The sequence below is a fragment of the Pseudomyrmex gracilis genome, unplaced genomic scaffold (assembly GCF_002006095.1).
Source record: "Pseudomyrmex gracilis isolate BER0280 unplaced genomic scaffold, ASM200609v1 scaffold_24, whole genome shotgun sequence".
NCBI lineage: Eukaryota > Metazoa > Arthropoda > Insecta > Hymenoptera > Formicidae > Pseudomyrmex > Pseudomyrmex gracilis.
The window spans coordinates 266613-288895 of record NW_018020608.1 but is presented as its reverse complement, the minus strand read 5'-3'; the positions used below and the strand labels follow the sequence as shown (position 1 = coordinate 288895).

The following is a 22283-nucleotide window of genomic DNA, read 5'->3' as shown; positions in this document are numbered from 1 at the left end:
TTCTGATACTAGGATATCATGAGAACCCAGCAAGTGAGTCGAGGGAGTGCTCCCGAGTGCTTTTCATTCAGTCATTCATTCATCATCTTCCTATCCTCCAAAGTCCGCGATGGAGCAATCGATGGTCAAGTCAAATAGGGGGACGCGCAATTTTAAATGCCCTCGATCGAGAGAGAAACGAAAATACACAAGTGCTTTGTGTATTATATATATATATATATGTATATATACATATGTAATAAAACAATAATTTGATTCTTGTGCGTTGAAATTACGCGCAAAGTATTTTGAGAAGAATTTTAAGAACAAATAAATTCTCGCTAAAAAATTTTCTTTGCGTGCAACAACAATGTAATTAATCGGATTTCTTTAATAACCGTCTCGCTTGCGCTCCGAAGAAGCTCCTTAGCATCGAATGATTCCCTAGTAAGCCTGAGAAGATTCGATCTCTCTTCGAAGCTGGTTTCTCACGCCCGTGGGACTCGTCCTTCGATTCTCACGAGCCTAACGGGCGAGACTTTCTGTGAAAAAAAAAAATATATATATATATATATAGGGAGAAAGATCCATCTTCCGAGAACTTTGACACTCCTCGGATTGTTGTCGGAGAAAACTCGCCCGGAATATACAGAACGCGCTTTTGTGCAAAGACATTTAAACAAAAATCAGAAAGCAGGGAGAGAAGACTTTTCTCCTATTGTTGTTCTAAAATAATAAGAAAAAAAATTCAAAGTCGGAGAGAACACTATTGAAAAGATTGCAAAAATCTTTCGACAGTTGTCTCTTTTCTCCGAGAAAAGAATTTTCGAGTATCTTTGATACGCGGTGGAGAAGGGTGATTATTTTTGCGTGACACTCTCAGCGGGAATCCCGGCTCTGCTCCCTGCGCTCAGAATTATCGACAGAAAATTCTACGGGTTCAAAGGTCTTCGTCTATATACCGTAGCGCGCGAAGGGAAAATCGCGAAGGAGGTCTCGAAGGTTCGAACCCTCTCACGACCCTTCTCGGCGGGCCGTGAATCGAAGGACGGGCTCGTCGGTCGAGGACGCCGCGCGCGATCTTCCGCTTTAAAGCGTGAGAACGATTCTCGCCCATGGTCAAATTCCGTCGATCAAGTATTAGGACGTCAGAGATCTAGAAGAAGAAACACGCGGGCTTGACGAAGATCAACGAGCGTAACGAAAGCTCGTATATTCGAAATATGTGAAAATCACAGCGTGAGAATTAAAACACGACAGTATACACTTTTCGGAGCTCGCGCTCTCTCCGATCGATCGATATCGCTAACTTATCGAACGTCCCTTTGGAACTGGTCTAATCTCTCTGGTTCACTAGGCGTTGTAGATGCGTATCCCTCGACGTGTTGATAATCTGAAATACTTCCCCCGGTTATTGTTTCAACAAGCCAACCACGTCGGATTATTCGCGTGAGAGAGAATGCACGTGCGGACGCAAGGAGCAAGAAGCCTTCCGTCGACCTTCTGCATATGAAGCAGAGCAGCAGAAACTACAAAGAGGATTCTCCTCTCTCGTTGCGGCTCGTGTGAGACCCACGCACAAGGGAGGATCGCACGGGGCGAGCGCATCACTCACGAAAAAGCTATTTCCGCGAGAATTTTTGCAAGAATCGAAAACAATAAAAATGCGCGAATCTCGGAAGACGCTGCCGCTGAGGTTTACGTCATTTGCCTAAACTCGAGTCTCTTCTAACGGGAGCTTTTCTAAAGCGAACTACTTTACATAGACGTTATTCGGAATTAATTGGTGAATTAATTGTTTCGCGATAAATTTTTTTAAAACGTTTTCTCTTCTCAAATTTACTCACGGTCTTGACGAATAAAAAGACTACGACGAGTTTTTATTAAAAATGAGTCAGAAAGTTATCGCGAAACGTGTGTGCGCTTACACACGTCCGGGTTTTAATTAATTACGTTACTTATCGCGTTGCGAAGAGTGGAAGATTCGGGCGAAATATATTCGTCAGAATTTTAAGCGTGTATTATTATGAGCGCGTTTGCGGACATTTCGCAGTGCGTAAATGACACTCGCGGGACCGAAGAGCTCGCCCACATATGAAAATGCATCGCGCATTAGTCGACAATAAATTTCGGGAAAACGAGTGCAACGTAGTACATTATGTGCAATATGCGCCGCATCGCGTAATTAATATCAGTGCGTGAATGTACGAGCGCCACCATCTGATATTACACGGCGAAATAAATCTAAGTGAGAAAATGTGATGATCGATTATGAAAATCTTAATCCGACCGCCGTAAAAATACTTAGTAAGTGCATCAATGCAATATTATTTATTTAATTAATAAAATATTTGAATTTTAAATATTATAAATTTTATTATCCACCTGATAAAATATTTAAATTTTGTTCGGACTGAAGAGAAAAACAAGAGAAATAGAGAGAGAGAGAGAAAAAAATACACACACTCAGAAATCTACATATTTACAAAAGTAGTGAAAAGAAAAAAACACGCGGAAAATTTTGACATCATATTAATTTGTAATTTGCGTGTAAAGCGAAAGAGTCGAAAGTTTAAATTACATAGGGAGTGTGAGTCTATTATATAATAGGATATAAACAATATTTGAGAGTAATGTAATTAAGTTAAGCGAGGCACTTAATTATATTAACGCGCGCTTCCCCCTCCTCTCCTCTCCCCCCTCCCTCCCACAGGGCCAACAAATGCAATTTCTACGGTGATATACGGGTGACATTATAAAATTAATTGTACACGGAAAATAGGAATACCGCTTTGTCATTTACTAATTAAATACATGATGCTCACCGCAAACATTCTCTTCTCTTTTCGCAAAACGCGTCTCTTCAAATTAATTTACATTATCCGAGATCGATCGCATTTTGCTGCGTTGCAATGTTCGCGTTTATTTTAATTAATTTTCTTCCGTACATCTGTGTCTCTCTCTCTCTCTCTCTCTCTCTCTCTCTCTCTCTCTCTCTCTCTCTCTCTCTCTCTCTCTCTCTCTCTCTCTCTCTCTCTCTCTCTCTCTCTCTTTCTTTGTCTCTTTCTCTCGGACGAACTTGCGAGAAATAAAAAAATAAAATACGCATATTTTAGAATTCTATCCAGGTTATTTTAATTAGAATCTAAAATTTATAGATTGTACATAGCGCGACGTTCACGACGAAGTATAAATTCTAATTTAAGATTAATTTCTCACGATGTGACATCAGCTCGTTTGTTCGTTATCAAACAACACGCCAGATAATAAAACGAAATATTGATACTCTCTCACGACATCATGTAGCGAGAAGAGAACTTTATTGCATAGTTAATTCGCGAAGATTTTTACGTCTAACACCTTCGCGAAGTGTAATTTCGAGCAATTGTGACTTCGTGAAAATATGATCCTTCTCAATATTTATCTCGGTGAGTTACACACACACACACACACACACACACGAGATAACTTTCTGTGAGAGCGTGTCAGAGGTCTTTATCTGTGCAGGAAAAAAAACCTTGAGACAATAGCTCAGTCTTGTGAATGGCCGATCAAGGTCGTTTCCCATGGTGAGAACGATGGGTCAACGATCGACACCACCATAAAAGAGAATCTCGTCGGAACCCTCGTCGCAGTCTGCCGCCGGATCCCGAAGCGTCCGGATCGTTTCCGCGCGATCAAATGCGCACGATCTCGTACAATATTTCTTAGTTTTTTTTTTTTTTTTTTTTCACAATTCTTATTTACGCGCGAGTTTTGTCCAATTCTCCTCTCTCTCGTGGTATCACGACCGAGTCGAACGAGGAAACGTAAATCGGAAGATGACGCTGTTAATAAAATAAATCGACGTGATATTAAATTTTCATTCGACACGTCGATAAACAACGCGTCGAAAGACGTACGCACACGCTCGATGTGTCATTAAACGTGTAGCAAATCTATAAAAAGATACGCGCGATTAAGGTGCTCGACGTATATCGTGAAGTAGATATACAACAGCGTTCGGAAAACAGAGGTCTCAAAAGTGTGAACGCGAACATCTCGCAGATAAAGATAACGGTCTCTTATCGCGCGCGTAATAAAAAAAAAAAACTTTTAACGACAGATATCATTACATCGATAACTTACAATAGGGGCAATAAAAAAAACTAAACAAAGATATATTTGTGACGGGCACCTATAATATTATTTTCTTTGATAACACACAATGGCGTAACACACACATACACACACATACACAATGTGTGCGCGCGGTGCTTACCGGATGGATGATTGGACTGCAGATTGTAGTCGTCGACCTGTAACGTGCTGTTCGGTCCCGTCCTGGTAAATCTAACTACGTGATACTGGTTGTCGTTAACTTTTACGCCGACTTCGCCGATTGGATGGTCGTTGGTGCCCATGTTGTAAACCGCGAACACGTTGCCTTCCACCTGCGACATAAATGAATAATATTACTGCCGTCTGTATTGCCGCGGCGCAACATTTAATAACTTTCGAGATTTATGCGTCACACACACGGCGTGACTTTTCTCTCTTTTTTTTTTATTTAACAGAAGCACGTGATGTATGCGTGTTTTTAATTTTTTTCGGTCTATCACTTTCAAAATTTATCGCGTTTTCGTAAACGTAAATTTAATTGAATGTATGTAACACTGATTAAAAAAAAAAGTGCTTTTGTGTGCAAGAAATTGAATCTACGTATGTATCTCTATTTTGGCGCACAATTGCACGTTAGTTCCTCAATTACTTGGATATACGGTTACTCAGTTTGCATCTGTTTACTAACAATTTCAATCTCGAGATAATCATTGCTCGACGCGGATTCTATTCTAAGTAGCACGGCATCGCTGACTCCGGTGACGAAACCCAAAGCCACAGTGTCCCTTTTCATTTCCGGTCGACGATCGGCTGGATACGTGTACGTAATTATTCCTCTGCCGGGTCCGAACTCGTAAGCGACAGCCTCTGTGGAGGACAGAAACACACATTTCCGACATTAAAAATGACGTAGTAGCTCCGGCTTTTCGATATTATCGCGGTGAACTTTCTAAAATAAAAACAAAAAAAAAAATTGTTCTAGCTTCGTCCGGTACTGTGAAATAGTTTCACACTATTGCAATGCGTCTGCAACGCGTTACAAGGTTATCCAATAAACACAGCTTCAACTTCGCTTAACTTCGTTATAGATAATTCCGTTATTATGCGCGGAACTCGACGCAAACAGCGAAATTGAGCATTTGTTGTTTGTTAACAAACAATATTTTTTTTGCTGATAAACGAGCACAGTAAGTAGTTTGTATATACTTGTGCAAATATTAATTGACGTGTAAAACCAAACAAAAAATTTGTACAATATATAAAATTTCAACCGCGGCGTTTAAATAAATAAACGTGAAATTTTGATGGAGATAAGGGAAACAATAGATGAAGAAAAAAAATGCACAGTGTGTATTATTTGCATCTCTTTTTTTTTTTTTTTTTTTTTTTCATTACCATCGTTGCAAGTCGGTCCGGTGAAACTCGTCATGTCGCAATCGCACGTGTAGCTGTTCCACTGCTGCACGCACGTGCCGTGATTCGCGCAGAGATCGTGCGTGCACTTCTTTCCCGGATGTACGTTGGTGAAAACATCACATCCGGTAATGACGAGCGCGCTCGGCACCACGGCGTCGCTAATAAGATCGGTGCTCTCACCGCTAAGATCCAATGACGCCAGACATCCCTCGAATCCGTGACGGCTCATTATCTCCTTTGGTAATTGGCCGTACTGCGTCTTTTCAACTCCGCCTGAAATAAAGAACACGTCCATTTCTCATTCGCTTTTTAATATTCCTCCGTGGAACATTATTGAAAATGTTATCTGAGGTGTGTGTTATATTTTTGTTTCGAAAAAACGGAAAGAGAGGGACATCTCAAAAATGTCTAATTATCGATTGAAATGTTGTTGATTTATTTGTACACAGACATGCGTTCGAGGACCGAATGACCGACAATAAAAATAAATAGAATACAATTTTCATTATTTATTAAAAACATTCTTATTCTGAGGAGAAAAGGAAAGAGGGACGGAGAGAGAGAGAAAGAGAGAGATCTTCGTTTTGCGATGAAACAATAGAAGCTGGTTAAATTAAAATTATCTCTCGCCAACTCTCGCAGTCGCGCGCGACGTCTGCTCGAGACGGGATTGCGCGCGTCCGTACGCAGATCGATCCCGGCCGCAAATTCTGCGAGATTACACGCTTACGAAAATCTCACAAGTCATCCGTGTCGGTCGCACATTAAATCACTTGGGCGCGTATGTACACGAAGTGCTCCGAAACGCGCGCCGCAGACTCAATCTCTCATTTTCATTCGCACTTGATCACCGAGAGAGACCACAAATTGCGAGGAAAAGAAAAAAAACACATTGAAAACAAAAAATAATATCTTATTACGAGACAATAATAATTTCGAAGAAAAACGACGCGTCGAAATCGATCGCGAGAAGAAGCGCGAGAAAGATTTTCGGCCCGTTATTCGCGAACTCATTCGCGCGGGGATTCGGTAAGCACGCGGAGAAGAAGATCCGTTGTACCCCGATCCCGCGCGAATTTACACACGCAATTGAAGAATAATTGCCGACAGATTTGCTAATTTATGCCCGGCATTGACCGGGGGATGGCCGATAAATTTATTAACGAATTACTAGCGGCGGAAACCGATAGGACCGCGATGGGGGGGGGGAAACCTAATCAACGGTGATTCATAGCGCAATGCTAATTCTGAATTTCAGATCGTGTCGTCAGATATACAATGTATGTACATATCTACACGCACGTCGAATTTGATACAGCGTACCGACGCAATTAGAAATGCAAATATCGTCATTGTCGTTGTTCTTTCGCCATGCCGTCTGACGGGCGCGACTGACGTAATTTTATTATTTGCGTAAATTAATCGTCGACCCATCTGCGTCAAAATTCGAAAAGCGTCGTAAAAATTAAAATGTCGTATAAACTCTTCCCAACGACATTTGCGTCACTTGCGTGGAAGCATCCACAAAGATGTGGGCGCGAAATTACCAAACAAGCTGTTAGAAACGTCAATTAATGAATCATTACCTCTTCCGTTCTAACTGCGACGCTGTCTTGCGTAAGCGCAATTTCATAGATAACAAAATAACCGGCAGATAGCTGGAATAGATTCTCCTACGTGAATTACAAAGATAAAATCGATCAATATTCCTCACACCAGCAGTATCTTTTAATCGCGTTGATATAATTGTTGTCCGTGCGAAAACTATTCTCCACACGCTTACGTAGAGATAAGAAAAAAATTTTAATCGTCCCGCGACGTCTTCGCGCAATTCATGTTCCGGCCTTCGAATTGACCGTACGGTTTGAAGCGCAAAGAAAAAACCATTACGTCACCAAAGATGTATATTAAAAAGTTACGTGCTGTGAAAAAAGAGTTACATAATTAAAAAAGAACAAATTCAAATCCAAATATATTAACAAAATGTAAACACAATTAAAACATCTTTGTGCAATTAATTATCAATTAATTTGGTTGTAATCTTTGTGTAATGTTTGAGGAACAAAAATCGGATAATTCCGTAAAGTCGTAAGACTAATTAAATCTGAACTAATAAATTACTGATAATGCACAATGAAAGAGAGAGAGAGAGAGAGAGAGAGAGAGAGAGAGAGAGAGAGAGAGAGAGAGAGGAAGCGAATTAATCCACATCTAATTGTGAAAGCGTGTCGCGCTTTCAACGAATGAAATCCCAACTCGCTCTTATCAATTATATCGTTTATCACGGCATATACTTATCGAACTGTCACTAAATCGCATTAATCGCCGCAATAAGCTCGACCGACCTCTTACAAAATTTAATCTTATATTTGCGGTCGCGCGCGCTGCGGCCGAACAACCGGATATGTCGGCTTTGCCGGACTTATAGAAGCGGCTGATGATATCGCGCTTCAAACAGTCGTGTATACGCCATCATCGAAAATACACACGAAATCGAAACGCGCGTTCTAAGTGCGTTATTTTGTTCAAGATCGTCAATAATTTGTGTTTTCCTCTTACGTGACAAACAAAAGTGTTCGAGTTGTACGCGTGCGATAACGAGACGTAAAAACCAGTGACGAAGCGCGTGGCAAAATCACGAGAGAGATTAACACACGAGAGTGTTTTGATCGATCAGTCGGAAAAAAAAAAAAAAAAAAAAGAATCAACAATCATCATGCGTCTATGCGATTTTCTCTTTTACACCATGCTGATATCGTTGGTTCGCTGTTTCCCGACATGGCAACCGATCCGTCGAACGCAAGGATTGTTGATTGTGCGGCTTTCGCCAATGAGCACTACTTGGCAAGATGTAACGAACGCGTGGAGAACGGTGCATAATCCCGCATTGAAAGCGCCGCAAGTGCAAATCTACATGCTGAAAGGTCACGTTTCGCCGGACCAGAACTGGGCGTACAGCAACGAGTATAAATACTCGAACCAACATTACGAGTACGTATAATAAACAATGACGTTAGCAAACCATTGTAGCGTGACGATTTGTGTGAAGAACAATATTTTTAACAACAGTTAAAAAATTCATTTAGAATAATTGTGATGCCGACCCGGTCGGTCAGTCATTTATTAAAGAAATAAATTATTGACAAAATATTTGTAAAGTTAAAAACTAAAACAATGAAAAATACATCTCTAGAAAATATCTTAAAAAATATTTAAAACATTGAGAATTGTTACAATTAATTATTTACATCCAATAATTAATTTCTTTAGCAAACATAATTTGATAATTTAATATAATTAATAAAATAATTTAATAATTAATTTAATAATAATTTTTTTTTAATAAAACGTTCGGCCATTGCGACATTCACCTCATGCTCTCAAACGCACGGTGTGTTCGCTTCGCAAATGCCCGAATCGATGTGTCATAACAATCTGTAAATTTTATACGATTGTTTTTTTTTTTTTTTATCATGAATCGATTAGAGAAATCGCGGCGAAGAAACCGTCCACGACCGACTACAAAATAACGAAAACTCCCGACTCAGGAAATCGTGTTGACGTTGAGAAAAACAAAGGAAATCCGTCATTCGAATCAAGGAACATTATCGATCCGCCCATACACTGTGCCGACGGATACGCACCGGACTCGAATAACATATGCAGAGAGCGACTGTGAGTTGTTATTTTTGCTTAACGATTATCTGATTTTGCAAAAAACCCCGAAGTACGTTTCAATCTGTGCGCTACATAAACGCAATTGTTTCTTCACAGAGAGTAACGTAAAAGACGAAAGGAGCTGACAAATGTGCGTCCTGCGTGAAGATGAAGATCCACGCGATGATCATCGCACAAAACAGTAAACGTTTCCTATTTCTCTCTCCTTTCGATTCAAAGTTTTCAAATAGATTTTGACAAAACAAATACGATAAGCTACGGTATAAACTATGATTAATAATTCATTAAACTAATTAAGAATCCAATACATAAATTACGTGTTTAACTTATACAATAAACGGATTGCAGATGTAAATTATGACTGGCTAATTAAATTAAATTAATATCGGGCACACGCTGTGTTATTTTATTGTAATAATATCTCCGTGGGTGAAATTGTCGAACGGAATCCTAATTAATTGTACTGCCACACGCAATTACGGGCGCGTTAAATAAAGGAAACTATACGCGGCGCTCAGATTTTCATATAACTACGAAATGTGACACGTGTAATGTTGAATTAATGAAATGTTAGAGAGAGGGGAGGAGGGGGCAATATATTTTCAAGGAATGTTCGCGCGCGCAAGCTAACGAAAACGTGTCACAGCGCTGTTAAACAATGAACTGAATTCTCGGCAATCACGTTCTTCTGCGAATAACTCGCGTTTTTTTTTTTTCTCAGCGTGTGTGTATTTCTATATATTCCCTAGTCTCTCCATCCTCCCACACTCACCTATGTACAAAATTCCATCGAGATCGAGATTCTCGTTACTGCCCTGGCTGTTGACGGCGGTCACGTGATCGTCCACAGCGAGGGTGTGCCTCTTCGGAGCGGGTCTGCCGATGCTGACGGCGTGCCATTTGCCGTCGTTTAATTTCAACTTGGACGTGTCTCTGATCCTGACGGGTCCGTCGCCCAGGTCGAATGTGTAGTGCACGTGTCCGCTAACCAACTCGATCGCAATGAAGTCGTGCTCTCTCCCGCCGTTGTAAAGAATCAGGCCGTTCGCTTCGCGCGTTTTGAACTGAAAAAGAGAAAAAAAAAAAACAAGAGACCGACGTGTGAGACGAGTTTTTTGCAATTTTGACGAAACTATTTTTCAACATGCACCGGATCAAAAATCCGGGATTTAGGGAAATCGGTTTCCGCTCTACCTGAAAGTAGATATTGGTTTCCACGTATGCCTTGAGCACCGGAAGCCCGACGAACGTGTGTTTGGACGTGAAGGTAACCGGATGATGAACCGGATGGTTTCTCTTCCCGAATTTGCCGGTTACTCTGATGATGGGCGTTACGCCTTGATGCGAGGTCTGATGATTGCCAGCGCTGCGAGCGATCTCCAAATACGGATATCCGTTGAACCAGATCTGCTGCAATTGACCCACGAAGTGCGGTATGTCCTCGTTCGCGTGTAGATATCCGCCCACGTGAAGAGTGCGAAATTCCAAAATGCCCTGCTTTCCCAGCTGCGTCTCCTCTGCATTTCGACGCAACAACAAAAACACAGAGAGTTCGTCTCACAGTTTCAAGGATTATAATTCTTAAATTAATATAATATATACAAACATTCAGACGGGCGTTAATAAACAACGCCCCCGTGTGAATATATTAATTGCGATTGAAATTAAATTAAAGACCGCTCTTTAAAACGTTCGCGAGAGAAGTTGGTAGATATCGAGAGAATTTATCATCCAAACAAAGTTAAACTACGTTGGAAACTAGCGTTTCTCGCTATGCGAACAATTATCCATGTCTCGGGGATCGATTGCACCGAGGCAAAGGCCTGTACAGGCGCTCCTGCAATTTAGGCTATTGGTAACTAATTCAATATTGCGCCGGGCGCTTGCCGTTTAATAGGGCGAGTCGAAAGACAGTTTTGCGTGGGTGGCTGTTTCACGTTAACCGGTACATGATACACGTAGAGAAGACCGGTATCGAACTGCTGGTTTGTTGAAAGCAAAAACGTGCGAATTGTATCGCGATTATATAAAAGACCGATATAACCGATATACGCTCAATTGCAGCATTTGATTCGATAGAAATATCATCTGTTTTTGATATGAGAGAGAGAATAAAAAACAAAAAAAAAAAAGTTATTACAAGTATAAAACGCTATTCGCACTTTTTATTAATACTCGCGATTTTTCTATTTAAATATTGATTATTATATTTTTTGTTTTTGTTTTTTTTTACACAAATCGCGCGTCAAAGAAATTTTCGCGAAGCATTTACCGCAAATGGAATATCGCGCCGGTTATAATTTACTTTATACTCGAAGCGCCGCGAAAAGTGCCGCCCGTGGATGCGCCGCGTACGTGTGCCTGGCTTCATCGCCAATTCAGGATTGCACTTTTCCCAGAACCGGCGACGGCGGCGCGAAGAGCATTTCGAGGAGTTGTGTTTGATAAAAACCGCATTTGCATGCCCGCGATTTGTAATCCGTCCGCCGGATGTCGGGAAATCGATGGGACCGCCTACCTAGGCTCTCTCTCCCGATATCTAACGCTCGTAAATAATATGTGACCACCAACGAATCGCGGGCGTAAACAGTGAAAAATCGACGGTCTTGGTTTCGAGCGCGATTGGAAAAAATAACTTTGCGCCAGGACGGGAAGGAAATTTTCGAAAGATGTCGCTCGATAAAACAAACAGATGTAAGAAAGTGAAGCAACATTATCAGAAGAAACGGAAGGAAGGATTGAAGATCCTTCTGGTATATATTTGTTTCGTCTTTGTCTCTTTGCGCATTTTCTCGCGCGACATATTAACAACGCGTGTGTTTTTACTTTTCTTGATTTTTCTTTTTCACGAGACACGAGAACTTTTGAGACGCGAAATTTTCCGAAGCCTCTGCGAGATATTTATGTTAAATAGGGATTTTGTGAAATACGATATTACGCGTTCTCGCGAGAACGTCTCTCGCGCGCCGAGAAGTTCGAACGTGCGCGTGCATACAATGTGTATAAGGATTCTCGGCCAGAGCCGAGGCGCAATCGATACGACGTGCAAAGTGCTTCCCGATGTGTGACAAGAAAACTTACCGCTCAAACGACTTCCGACGTGTGTGCGCGAATTTAAAACTCATCGGTTAAAACAATCCGCCGCGCACTTTTATCGATTCTTGTCACCCTCCCCCCTTCCACCCGCTTCTTTGCTTTGGCGATAAAAAAAAAAGAAAAATTGATTTTCGGAGCGCTCCGTTTGTCCAAGGCGAGGGAATTACTTATTTTCACTTAAAATGCACGTCATCTCAACGCGTTGCTCGCGATAAAAGCAAAACATTTAATGATACGGAACAAATTAAAACTTTATCTTGCCCCGCGTTCTCCATCTTTGTGTTTTAACATAACAATCCTTCCTTATCATAAAGAACTGCAATGCACTTTTGAAACTTTTTTCTCTGTTTTTTTTTGTTTCGTCGTTCTTTTTTTTTCTCTCTCTCTCTCTCTCTCTCTCTCTATTATCAATATTCTGAAATAGCATTGTCGTTTTCTTCCGACTGTCCCTTGCATTTTGCGATCGATGACGTCGCCGCCTGCACCGCTGCTGTACGAAACCAATCAACTGTTCTGCATCTGGTACCGACATACAATTTGCTGCACTTTGCACGTTCCGCAGCATCTCGTTCCAAGACCGCATTAATAATGTAGTTTGCGTCTGATATTTAAATTTTCCATCGGTTTTTTTTCTTTCTTTTGCTTTTTATTTTTTTTTTCTTTTTTTTTTTTCCCCCAACCACTTCGTCACATCATGTATACTAATGTGTGTAATTAATGCGCGCGCAATTTTACGCGGAGAGAGAGAGAGGCGCGTATAAATATTATTTCTAACTCGCAACAAAGGACAACAAAGGACAATCTCGTATAAACAGGTAATTGAGATGCGCAAACGCTGTTTGTTTTGTTTTAATTCAATTCGAACTTTTCGATCGATTAAATGAGACGTTCACGGTTACGGTTATTTTATCTTTGTAGAAAAAAATGCGCGTTTTTTATATGCAACGTAAAAAAAAGAATACACGCGTAATAAAAATTGATAAAATATTGTGCAATAAAAAATGATATTTGATCGCAAATAAATAATCGCGTGTAAAAACTCCGATAAAGTACATAACTTTTGATAACTTCTAAATATATTGTTGCGCACTCATTCTCTCTGTTGCGTAACGTCGTTACTTCAAGCTAAACACGTACGTACCTCGTACTGCTGGTTCATTGTCGATTTGAAGCTTGAGTATGGTGGATCGTCTGGAGAATCTCAGTGTGTGCCACATGTCATCGTTGAGACCCTGTCCGGCTACTATTAACTGAAATCAAAATTACGATTATTGTATCTTGTTTGATTTTTTTAAATGAAAATCTCTTTATCGATAAAAAAAAACATATTTTATCGCATCCTCTTTTTGTAAAAAAAGTCTTATTTTTACATACAGATAACATTTTTGTTTTTTTATAAAAGTTTTCTCTTTCACACAACATATTTAGTGTATATATATTTGAAAAAAAAAATAATCTTAACTCTTTTTAATCTATTTGAGATGTAAAAATTTCATTCCGACGAACGACAAATGTGTCATCCCCCCGTCTTCGATTTATCGATAAACCACCACGTGGAATACATGAACTTCGCGATGTACGAGATAGGGCTGTCATTCGGTCAAATCTCATAAATCCGAGCAACTCGTCACTATCTGACACAGTCCTTGTCGCGACGTACGATATCGCGCGTCGTGTAACATCTGACGCACGTTTGTCATCTAATGCCATCTGTGCGTCATTGTTATTGTCGGTATTATTGCAAATGCCGGCGTCTGTTGCGCGATACGCGCATATCAACAATCGCTAAACGCATTTTCTGCATTTCTCGTCGTCTGACCGCAAGTTCACGCATCTTTTCCAATAACGTAGGAAACCTGTTTTTTTTCTTTTTTTTAACTTTGTCCAACGCACTTTTTTTTTATTTATTTACAATTTCTTCCACTTTTGTGCGCAAGTTCTTTCGTTCTTCGAATGTCCCGAGGACATTTAATCGATTGTTGAAAATTTCGGACAAGCTCGCGATCGGAAGCCAACGCGGATAGAAATCTTGTTCGTCGCGAACTTTGCAGAAATTCTCGCGGAAATTGGTCGGGAGAGACCGGGGTATCTGGCGATGCCGCATTATCGTATCAATTATTCCGTCTAATTAACGAATCTTGTACGTACAGAGATTGAAACATTACCGTGAATCATCGCCTTGTACGTGTTCGCGCGCCGCTTATGTGTTCGTGTTTGCGTATTTTGCTCCGCATAACCGCGATACGTCGGTTTTCTCCTCGCACTCGCTTGTGCGAGAGTCTCAAATGACTTCGACCTAAGATTGTTAATTCAGGGTACAGTCGCTTAACGCAATATCTGAAGGAGAGGAGTTTCATAACCGCAATAACATTGCTGGGCGTGCGCGCGCGCCCGCGACGAATTACCGCTCTTCGTAACTAATTGCGTCTAAACTTACCAACAATTGTGATTGCGGTTAAATGAATGATGTATGCGGACTTGTTTATATATTTGGTTTTGAAATTACGAGGTTACCAATTAGACAAAAGTTGTGACAACAAGCGTATATCAGAATCGAATGCGCGCGCTCGTAAAAGTTAATACAAATACAAAAGAGAGAGGAGGACGAAAAGAGGGAGGAATGTAAAAAACACATATATGTATATATTTATTTAGTACATCTAAGTGAAATTGCTGCGAAATCGAATCGTCTGCGATTTACCGCTCTTTCGACCGGAAATGTTGCGATAGAAAGAATCGCTTGTGTATTTTCACGTGCGCGCAAAGGCACGGGAAGAAATAGCGTGTGTTTGAGATTCCGCATGAACGAAGATCCAGACGCGTTCGGAAACGCGTTCGATTTCACGTGGAAAAAAGCGTCCGAACGAGCGGCGCGCTTTTCGTTACTTCGTGACGCGGGGGAAGGAGACTCTTTCCAATTGTTCGACAATTAAGCGACGATCTGTTAAAAATCCTCTTTTCGGTCTTTTTTGCAAAGAAAAAAAGTTAACAACAGCGAGACGAGAAAACACGTCGATCCGAGAACGCGAATTGTCCAAAGTATTTACACCGTTTTGCATCCGACGTTCCCGTCGGAAAGAATATTCCCGTTACACGGGAGAAGATGAGAAAGCCACCAGCCATTTACGTGGAACGCTGCCGCGGGTGACGTATTAAGTTAACGTCACGACGACGTAGTCTTCGCAACGCGAGAGAGAGATAGGGAGAGAGAGAGAACGATCTACGCTCTCTCTTCACGTCGAAGATGCTTTGGGAATATAAATCCTCGCGGACTTACGCGGGTCCTTATACGAGTCGGGCGCTCCGTTGACGTTAAGTGGATTGAATTTGTCCAAGCTAAATTCAATATCTCGCCCTTTCGACGGCGGCGCTTCCTTATTTGCGACATATATATCTTATAAATGGCATTTAACTTCAAACAGAACGCGCGAGATTAACATGCGAAACGAAATTGTTCAAATACAAAAACTCCATCTTCCGCGTTCGTTCTTAAGAAGTGACATAAATAAAAAAAAAAAGAATTAAAATAAAATAGCGTTAGACTTAGCGCGATATTCGAAATTAAATTGGGATGGTTCGCGCGTATTCTTGCCGATAGTGTGAAAGAGACAAGTTTTTTTTTAATAAAATCGCGTTATTATACCTTTTCTCGATCGCCGATGTGAATCAGCATGTGCGCCTTGCCCTCTTCCAGATAAATCTCCAAACGATCGGGAGAGTTATCCAAATTCGTCGCCAACAGAAGACCGCGCGGCCTCGTCGTTTTGAATCGCACGACAATTTCTTCCGCCTGCGTTCTGGAATCCTCCGGCATCAGCGCCGACATCTGCTGCGTGCCGTTCAGATGCAACGTCGACGCGTCTGCGATAGAAAAAAAAAAAAAAAAAATACACATGTAACTCGACTTGTTACGTGTATTAAAGTACACAAAGTTTTTATTCTAACGAACGTAATAATATTACTCTGCTGCTGCTGTACGAACAATATCTACAATTTTTATTCTATAAACAAACGCGAAATAATTTGTATCACACGTTTTTCTTTAAAACGTATTAACAGTTAAAAAAGAAATACTGATTTTTCCTTGAAAAACTCGCGCTTCTCAAACTTATATTTTACGCAATTAACCATATCGCATGTTTTTACCTTTGCCACAAGTAGGTCCGGTAAAAGAGGTACCGGTGCAATCGCAATGAAATCGATTCCACCCTTCGATACAATGACCCCCGTGCATGCACGGCTGCGAAGGGCAATGCGCAGGTTGAATGGGGCATGCAGGTCTGACCGCACCTGCAAAATGCATGAGCGAAGAGAGAGAGATATATAATATTGAAAAATATTGAAAACTCTCTCGTTTGAATCGATATATAAGAAAGTAAAACACTCCACTATCGCGCAAAAAAAATTTGTTATTCGTAGTAATAGAAATATATCGTTATACAATATTTATAACAAATATATTTTTATCGTTGTTTTTTGAAACACATGTATATTTATGTTTTAAACATCTTTTTCTCGCAACACATCTCATATTTATTTACTGTCTTCATATAAACTACAAGTTTTTTTTATATTTTCACGTAAAAAAAATTATATATATATATCTAACAATAAAAACATTTGAAATTAAAGTTCGCGATATTCATTACTCTTATTAAACACACGATAAACTGAGAGAAAAGACCCGGGGTGACTTCTAGGAAGTCAGTGAGAAAAGAGGGAGGATACGCGAGCTGCGGTGTCCGAGTGGTTAAGGAGTCAGACTCGAAATCTGATGGGCTCTGCCCGCACAGGTTCGAATCCTGTCCGCAGCGTGAAATTTTTTTCTCACTAAAAACGTGAAAAAATTCTTTCTATTAAAAAAATTACAAATACATATGTGCTCCGTGCAATTGGATCAGTGAAATATTAATCGATTATAATTTATCTAATTACAATTTCAACTTAAAGGTGATAACAATTAGCTTTTCTTTCAATTCATATTCACATTTTCTGTCGCGGAGCAATAATTATTAATTACGACGTAACAAAAACTGTTACTTTGTTGCTAATAATTACGCTTACTTGGAAGAAATATTTTTGTTTTAAAACGTTTTACGAGTACAAACGCGAAGATTAATGCGGTCCGCTTACCAGAATCCTGCTGATGTGCGTATCCCGCGATGTCCACTGGGTGTCCATTAATTACGAGATCCCGCATGCAACCCACGTAGCCTTGACGAAGGGCACCCGTCCACAAAACAGGCGGAACGGTTAGGGGTGCGAATGGCGCGCCCACGCCGCCGATATATAGTAAGCCGTCCAAGTCTAATTGCGTGGAATCGCCTGTGACCGAAGTAATTGATACGCGTTTGATTGAAAATCATGTCGAATCAGTAGTTTGAGTTTTTTGTTTTTCAGAGAAAAATTACACACTTTTCATTCGTGTTCAAATCGATTCTTAAGCTTGAATAAATTTTGCTTCACACATCGTTTACCTCCCGCGTTGTTCATCGCGAGTAAATTAACTTATTTTGAAAAAGACACGAGAAATAAAAAAAATAAAAAAAATATATATATATTACTCTCTTCCGATAAAATTTTCTAACAATAAACTCTCTCTTGAATATAAGAATTTATGAAAGAATATCTTTGTGTTTTGTTACTGCTACAATACTATTGTGTTTATGCAAATCGGATTTTACTATGTTTCGACTTTTCCGTGGCAAAGCAAGAAAGAGAAAAAACTCTTACAAAGCAGTAAGCACCGTAACAACATTTGCAATCATTTCTCTCTTTCTCTCTCTCTTTCTCTAAGTTACCGTTATCTGGAGAAATATATGAACCGTCGCTGTCTTAAATTGAAATTCTTTTTATCGTATCGGTCGCGTTTGCGGCCGTACATACATAGCGCTTTATCACTTAATCACGGTCAGTGAGTAAATTCTGGACATTGCGGTCCACCGACGTAAACGGCGAGGTTCAGCGGGACCGGGCGCCATTCATAATTCAGAGTTACACGCTCGAGAACACTTATCTGCCGAGTGTCGCGTTAGATACTCTACGGTGTGTACGGTGTAAGGCAGTTATTTCTGAAAAACGACTATTACATGCATAAATATATGGGCGCGGCGTGTATTGCTGATATAAAAATTTATATAGAAAATATTTTCGAAAAACATCAAATATACTTTCTCGGAAAAAAAAAATACAGACAGATTTCGCGAGAGAGCGAAAACTATTGGGTGTGTAGATAATAGTTTTTTTTTTTTTTCACAGACAGTTGTTGCAAAATTAGAAACACCGAAGTACGATCGCTGATTCAAACACACATGTACGTGTTAAAAATACAGTTTTTAAATATATTTAGAAAAGGACAAAAATAACTTTTTTTTATGAAAAAACAAAAAAATACTTTTAAAGTAACTATATGATTTATGTACCTGGTGTGCGAAATTCGACTGTGAAGGTGTCGACGGTGACTCTACCGTCCCTCTCGACTCTTCTCAACGAAATATCGTGCCAGACGCCGTCGTCTACGCGCGCCTTTGACGCTCTCACTTTAACGGGGCCGCTTCCGAGATCGGCGTGCAGATAAATATGACCTCCGAGAATTTCGAAGGCGAACAAATCTTGCTGCAATAATATCGCATATGTAGATGTAATTCTCTCGCTTCAAGTACAATATTATTATTTTAATAGTTAAATCTATTTTCGCACGCGCGCGCGCGTTTCTTCCGCCTCGGACGTTGCGCGACTTATTGTCGCGGAATTTATTGAATTTCTGTTTTGCGATAGATAGACAGATGAAGATTTATTATCGTTTACGTTGTCCGTATCACACGTTATTAACAAGACACAAATGAAGATGCATCGTGACAAAATCCAGGGTCTCTCGCTGGTCGTTTCCCTCCCTCGTCCTTTGTCCCTTATCAACAAATGACAGAGTTCGCGACTGCTGTCAAACTACTTTTTGCGCTCCGATCAGTTTTAATTGAGAAAAGTATTAATTCAAACGAGCATATTTTACGAAGCAATTATTGTAAGATTACACGAGAACGCGGCGAGAAATAAAAATAATCGTGAAATTCAGACCCACGAAATTTCGACCGCTGATATCTCGGCGCTTGTTGTACATCGAAATTATTACGCATGCGAATTTGCGCATCGACAATGAAACCGCAATGAAGTCGCGGTCGGGACGAGTTTTTGGAAAACAAAAGCGGTCTCTTGTTGTTGCGTCGAAAACCATTTTCTGTGGCCGGCGGAGATAAGCAATCGCGACTCTCTTTCGCATCTGGTTTCATTATTCGAAGCTGCTGCTGGTGGTCCGTTTTTACATAAATAATCCGAATATCACCTACGTATGTGTGCAGTTTCACTTCGTTATATGGAAGAGAGCGGAAACTTAAATTAAAAATTTTTCTCGCTCGTTTAACTCGTGCAATTTTTTCCTAAGAGAAGAATTTCGTTGCAATGAAAACAAAAAACACAAAAACAAAAACAAAACGAACAACTGTTCAATAAATATGTATACCCTCGTGTGCGCCCCGCTGCGGCTGTACATGATGAGTCCATTGGGTTCGTTTGTGCGAATTTTGAAGGATATACTCCCGGACTTGGCGGCCTTCCAGGGTGGCAGAACCTGAAACAAATGAGACAGATGGCTCTCACTACATACATATCGCTCCCGGATCCTATAAGACGGGAAAGAAAAGCAGCTATAGGACGAGCGCGAAATGGAAGAAGCCGTGTCTCGTCCACGGGAAGAATAAAACGAGCTAGTCTCGTCGTGCCCAGCATCCGCAATCTCCGCACATGCAATTCGTACGAATCATACGCCATTCATCGCCTGGTGTGGTGCTTGAAAGAATCAAATCACTTTTAGCTTCTTTCCAAGATACGAACGTTCGAGGAAAAAGAAGGGAAAAAGGAAATTGTCGCAATCGGAATGTCACTACTGACGTGTCGGAGAACAGATCGCGGTCTTATATATATCGATCCGCATGCATTTCTCGTCTTTCGTTTCGAAACGAAAAACAAGCGTCATTGATGTCTGACATTTTTTTATATGCCTTTAAAACGGTTGCGAATCGCGCGAAGTTCGCGTGTATATATCCGTTCGTGTATATATCCGTACGTCTTCTTTATTCGATTTCGCAAATAAATGACGCCGCTAAGAGAAACATATACCGCGCACGCCGGCGTTATATCCGCTTTGACAGTCAAAAGTGACGCGGCCATATTTAAAGTCGCGCGCGATGCTACATAGAAACACACACACACACATACACACATATATATATGTTACGGATGAGCCGCGTTCTCTCTTTCTCTCTTTCGCTGAATAATGTAGAGCACGCCTAACTGCTATGAATCAGCATCAGACAAAATGGGGTTCTTCTCTCTTTCGTTGCGGCTCTTGCTTTTCTCTATCTTTTCAGTTTTCTGTAAAGACTCCGGCATCAACCGCGAAAGATACCGCAGTGCCAAGAAGAAGAATGCGCGTTCTCTCTTTTTTTTTTTTTCGCGCGTTTCTCTACCTCGTCCGCGTTTCGTTTCTTTCCCCCCCGAATCAACGAGAAAAGATAGAAATTTCTCTTTTTTTTGTTTTCTCTCTTTATATTTACAACCGGGTTGTAAAGATGCGATTTTACAGAGCGGACATCAAATTCAACGACAAACGCCGTGAATTCGAACGAGCGCGACGACGAAATAAAGTTCGACAGAACAATGGTGGGACGAATAAATAATAAAGTTGCCAAAAGTTTTCGACCCGCGGCTTTCCATTAGGGAAATTAACTCCGCTTTGTCATGAAACTCTAATTACAGTTTGCACCTCCGACGTGTAATGTGTAAAATGTATATACGAAATCTATATATATTCTTCCCGGACGACTCTTTTTTCCACGAGTTTTAGATACTCGCGAGAGAGAAAAGAATTTTAAACGAAGCGCACGCGCGCGATCGCGCTCTCTTCTCTTCTTTTCTTTTATCTTTTTCTTTTCTTCGCGCGAGAGGAAGCGCGCGATAAAAGAAATTAAAAAGTCAGCCGGGCGATTTTCTAACGATATTACAACTTCGTTGGTTCTTAAACATTCTTAAATTTAAAATCCGGTCCGGAGTTACTGTATAAAGTAAGTGTACAACGGAATGGGGTGTTCACCTATCCTCAGTTACCGGAGGTGAGGAAGCGGGAGAAGAAGAAGGATATGTACGTTGCCGTTTCAACAGAGTTGAAATACCAAAAGTCCGCGAGATTGATAGTGTCCGCAAAAGCATCCACACAAACGGAAAAACTTTTTCCAATTTCACCATTGGGAGCCGCGAACCGCCGCTCGCGTCTGCAAACTCTCCTCGCTGCGAGACGACGACTCGAGGAAACGACGGTTATCTGGGAACTTCTTCTTTCGCGCGCCGACGAAGAGATGCGGCGAAGAAAGGAAGTTCCGCGCACATGATTTTCGTTTGCACGGGAATTCAAAAGTAATAAAGCACCAAAGCGGCGGACTTTCGGGTTTGCGCGAACACTGATTCTCGTATTGTTGCGATGTAAAATAAAAAAAAAAAAAAAAAAAAATATATATATATATATATTTTTTAACACACTTCGATCACGTGCGCGCCGAATAAGCTTAAGTTTTTGTAATTAATAATGACGTGAGAAAAAAATTTCCGCGACGACAATAAGACGCGGAGAGTCGCTTTAAAAAGAAGTTTTATATATATATGTATATACATCTCTCTCTCCCTGAATTTTTTTCTCCGAAGAATCGAAGGTATCGATCTCTCGAGTGACTCTTTCTCGAGTGCCATATCTTCAGGACTTTTCTTCGGGCACTTCTTACGTTCCTCCGTCAAGCGAATATCTCTCCCGAACAACAATTCCCAAGGACGCGACGGAGAAGTAGAAGAGTACGTTCTTCTCCCCGGTCTCTTGTTCATTCCGGAGCTTTTTTCGTTCTCACTTTCAAAAAGTTTTCTGGAGGACACACGCGTTAAAGTCGAGAGTGACTTTCAGCGCGATCTCTCTC

General features: G+C 40.6%; 2 protein-coding genes and 1 non-coding gene across 8 annotated transcripts in view; 2 read left to right on the top strand and 1 right to left on the bottom strand.

The window, feature by feature from the left end:
• The window catches only part of LOC109852126 (neurexin-1), a 168825-nt gene that overhangs the window by 12818 nt on the left and 133724 nt on the right, over positions 1–22283 (bottom strand). For all 6 annotated transcript variants that reach the window (XM_020422981.1, XM_020422982.1, XM_020422983.1 and 3 more), the window contains 11 exons: positions 19787–19894; positions 18693–18885; positions 17404–17595; positions 16417–16560; positions 15914–16131; positions 13412–13520; positions 10369–10691; positions 9947–10238; positions 5476–5769; positions 4769–4947; positions 4241–4412 (listed from right to left, as the gene is read on the bottom strand). In XM_020422981.1, the coding sequence (XP_020278570.1) occupies positions 4241–4412; positions 4769–4947; positions 5476–5769; positions 9947–10238; positions 10369–10691; positions 13412–13520; positions 15914–16131; positions 16417–16560; positions 17404–17595; positions 18693–18885; positions 19787–19894 (2224 nt within the window). The remainder of the gene's footprint in view (positions 1–4240; positions 4413–4768; positions 4948–5475; positions 5770–9946; positions 10239–10368; positions 10692–13411; positions 13521–15913; positions 16132–16416; positions 16561–17403; positions 17596–18692; positions 18886–19786; positions 19895–22283) is intronic.
• On the top strand, positions 7691–9566 carry LOC109852127. The gene is made up of 3 exons (XM_020422988.1): positions 7691–8487; positions 8983–9171; positions 9271–9566. Exons 1-3 carry the CDS (start codon positions 8213–8215, stop codon positions 9275–9277), a joined length of 471 nt encoding a protein of 156 aa, XP_020278577.1. The 5' UTR covers positions 7691–8212; the 3' UTR covers positions 9278–9566.
• Positions 17003–17084, top strand: Trnas-cga. The gene has a single exon. It is a non-coding gene; the product is annotated as a tRNA-Ser (tRNA).

What these genes read in the sequence shown, in the direction of transcription:
- LOC109852127 (XM_020422988.1), top strand. Translation starts at nt 8,213, where the DNA reads ATGCGTCTATGCGATTTTCTCTTTTACACCATGCTGATATCGTTGGTT. An exon ending in TACTCGAACCAACATTACGA is followed by an intron (nt 8,488 to 8,982) that starts GTACGTATAATA and finishes TGAATCGATTAG; the next exon opens with AGAAATCGCGGCGAAGAAAC.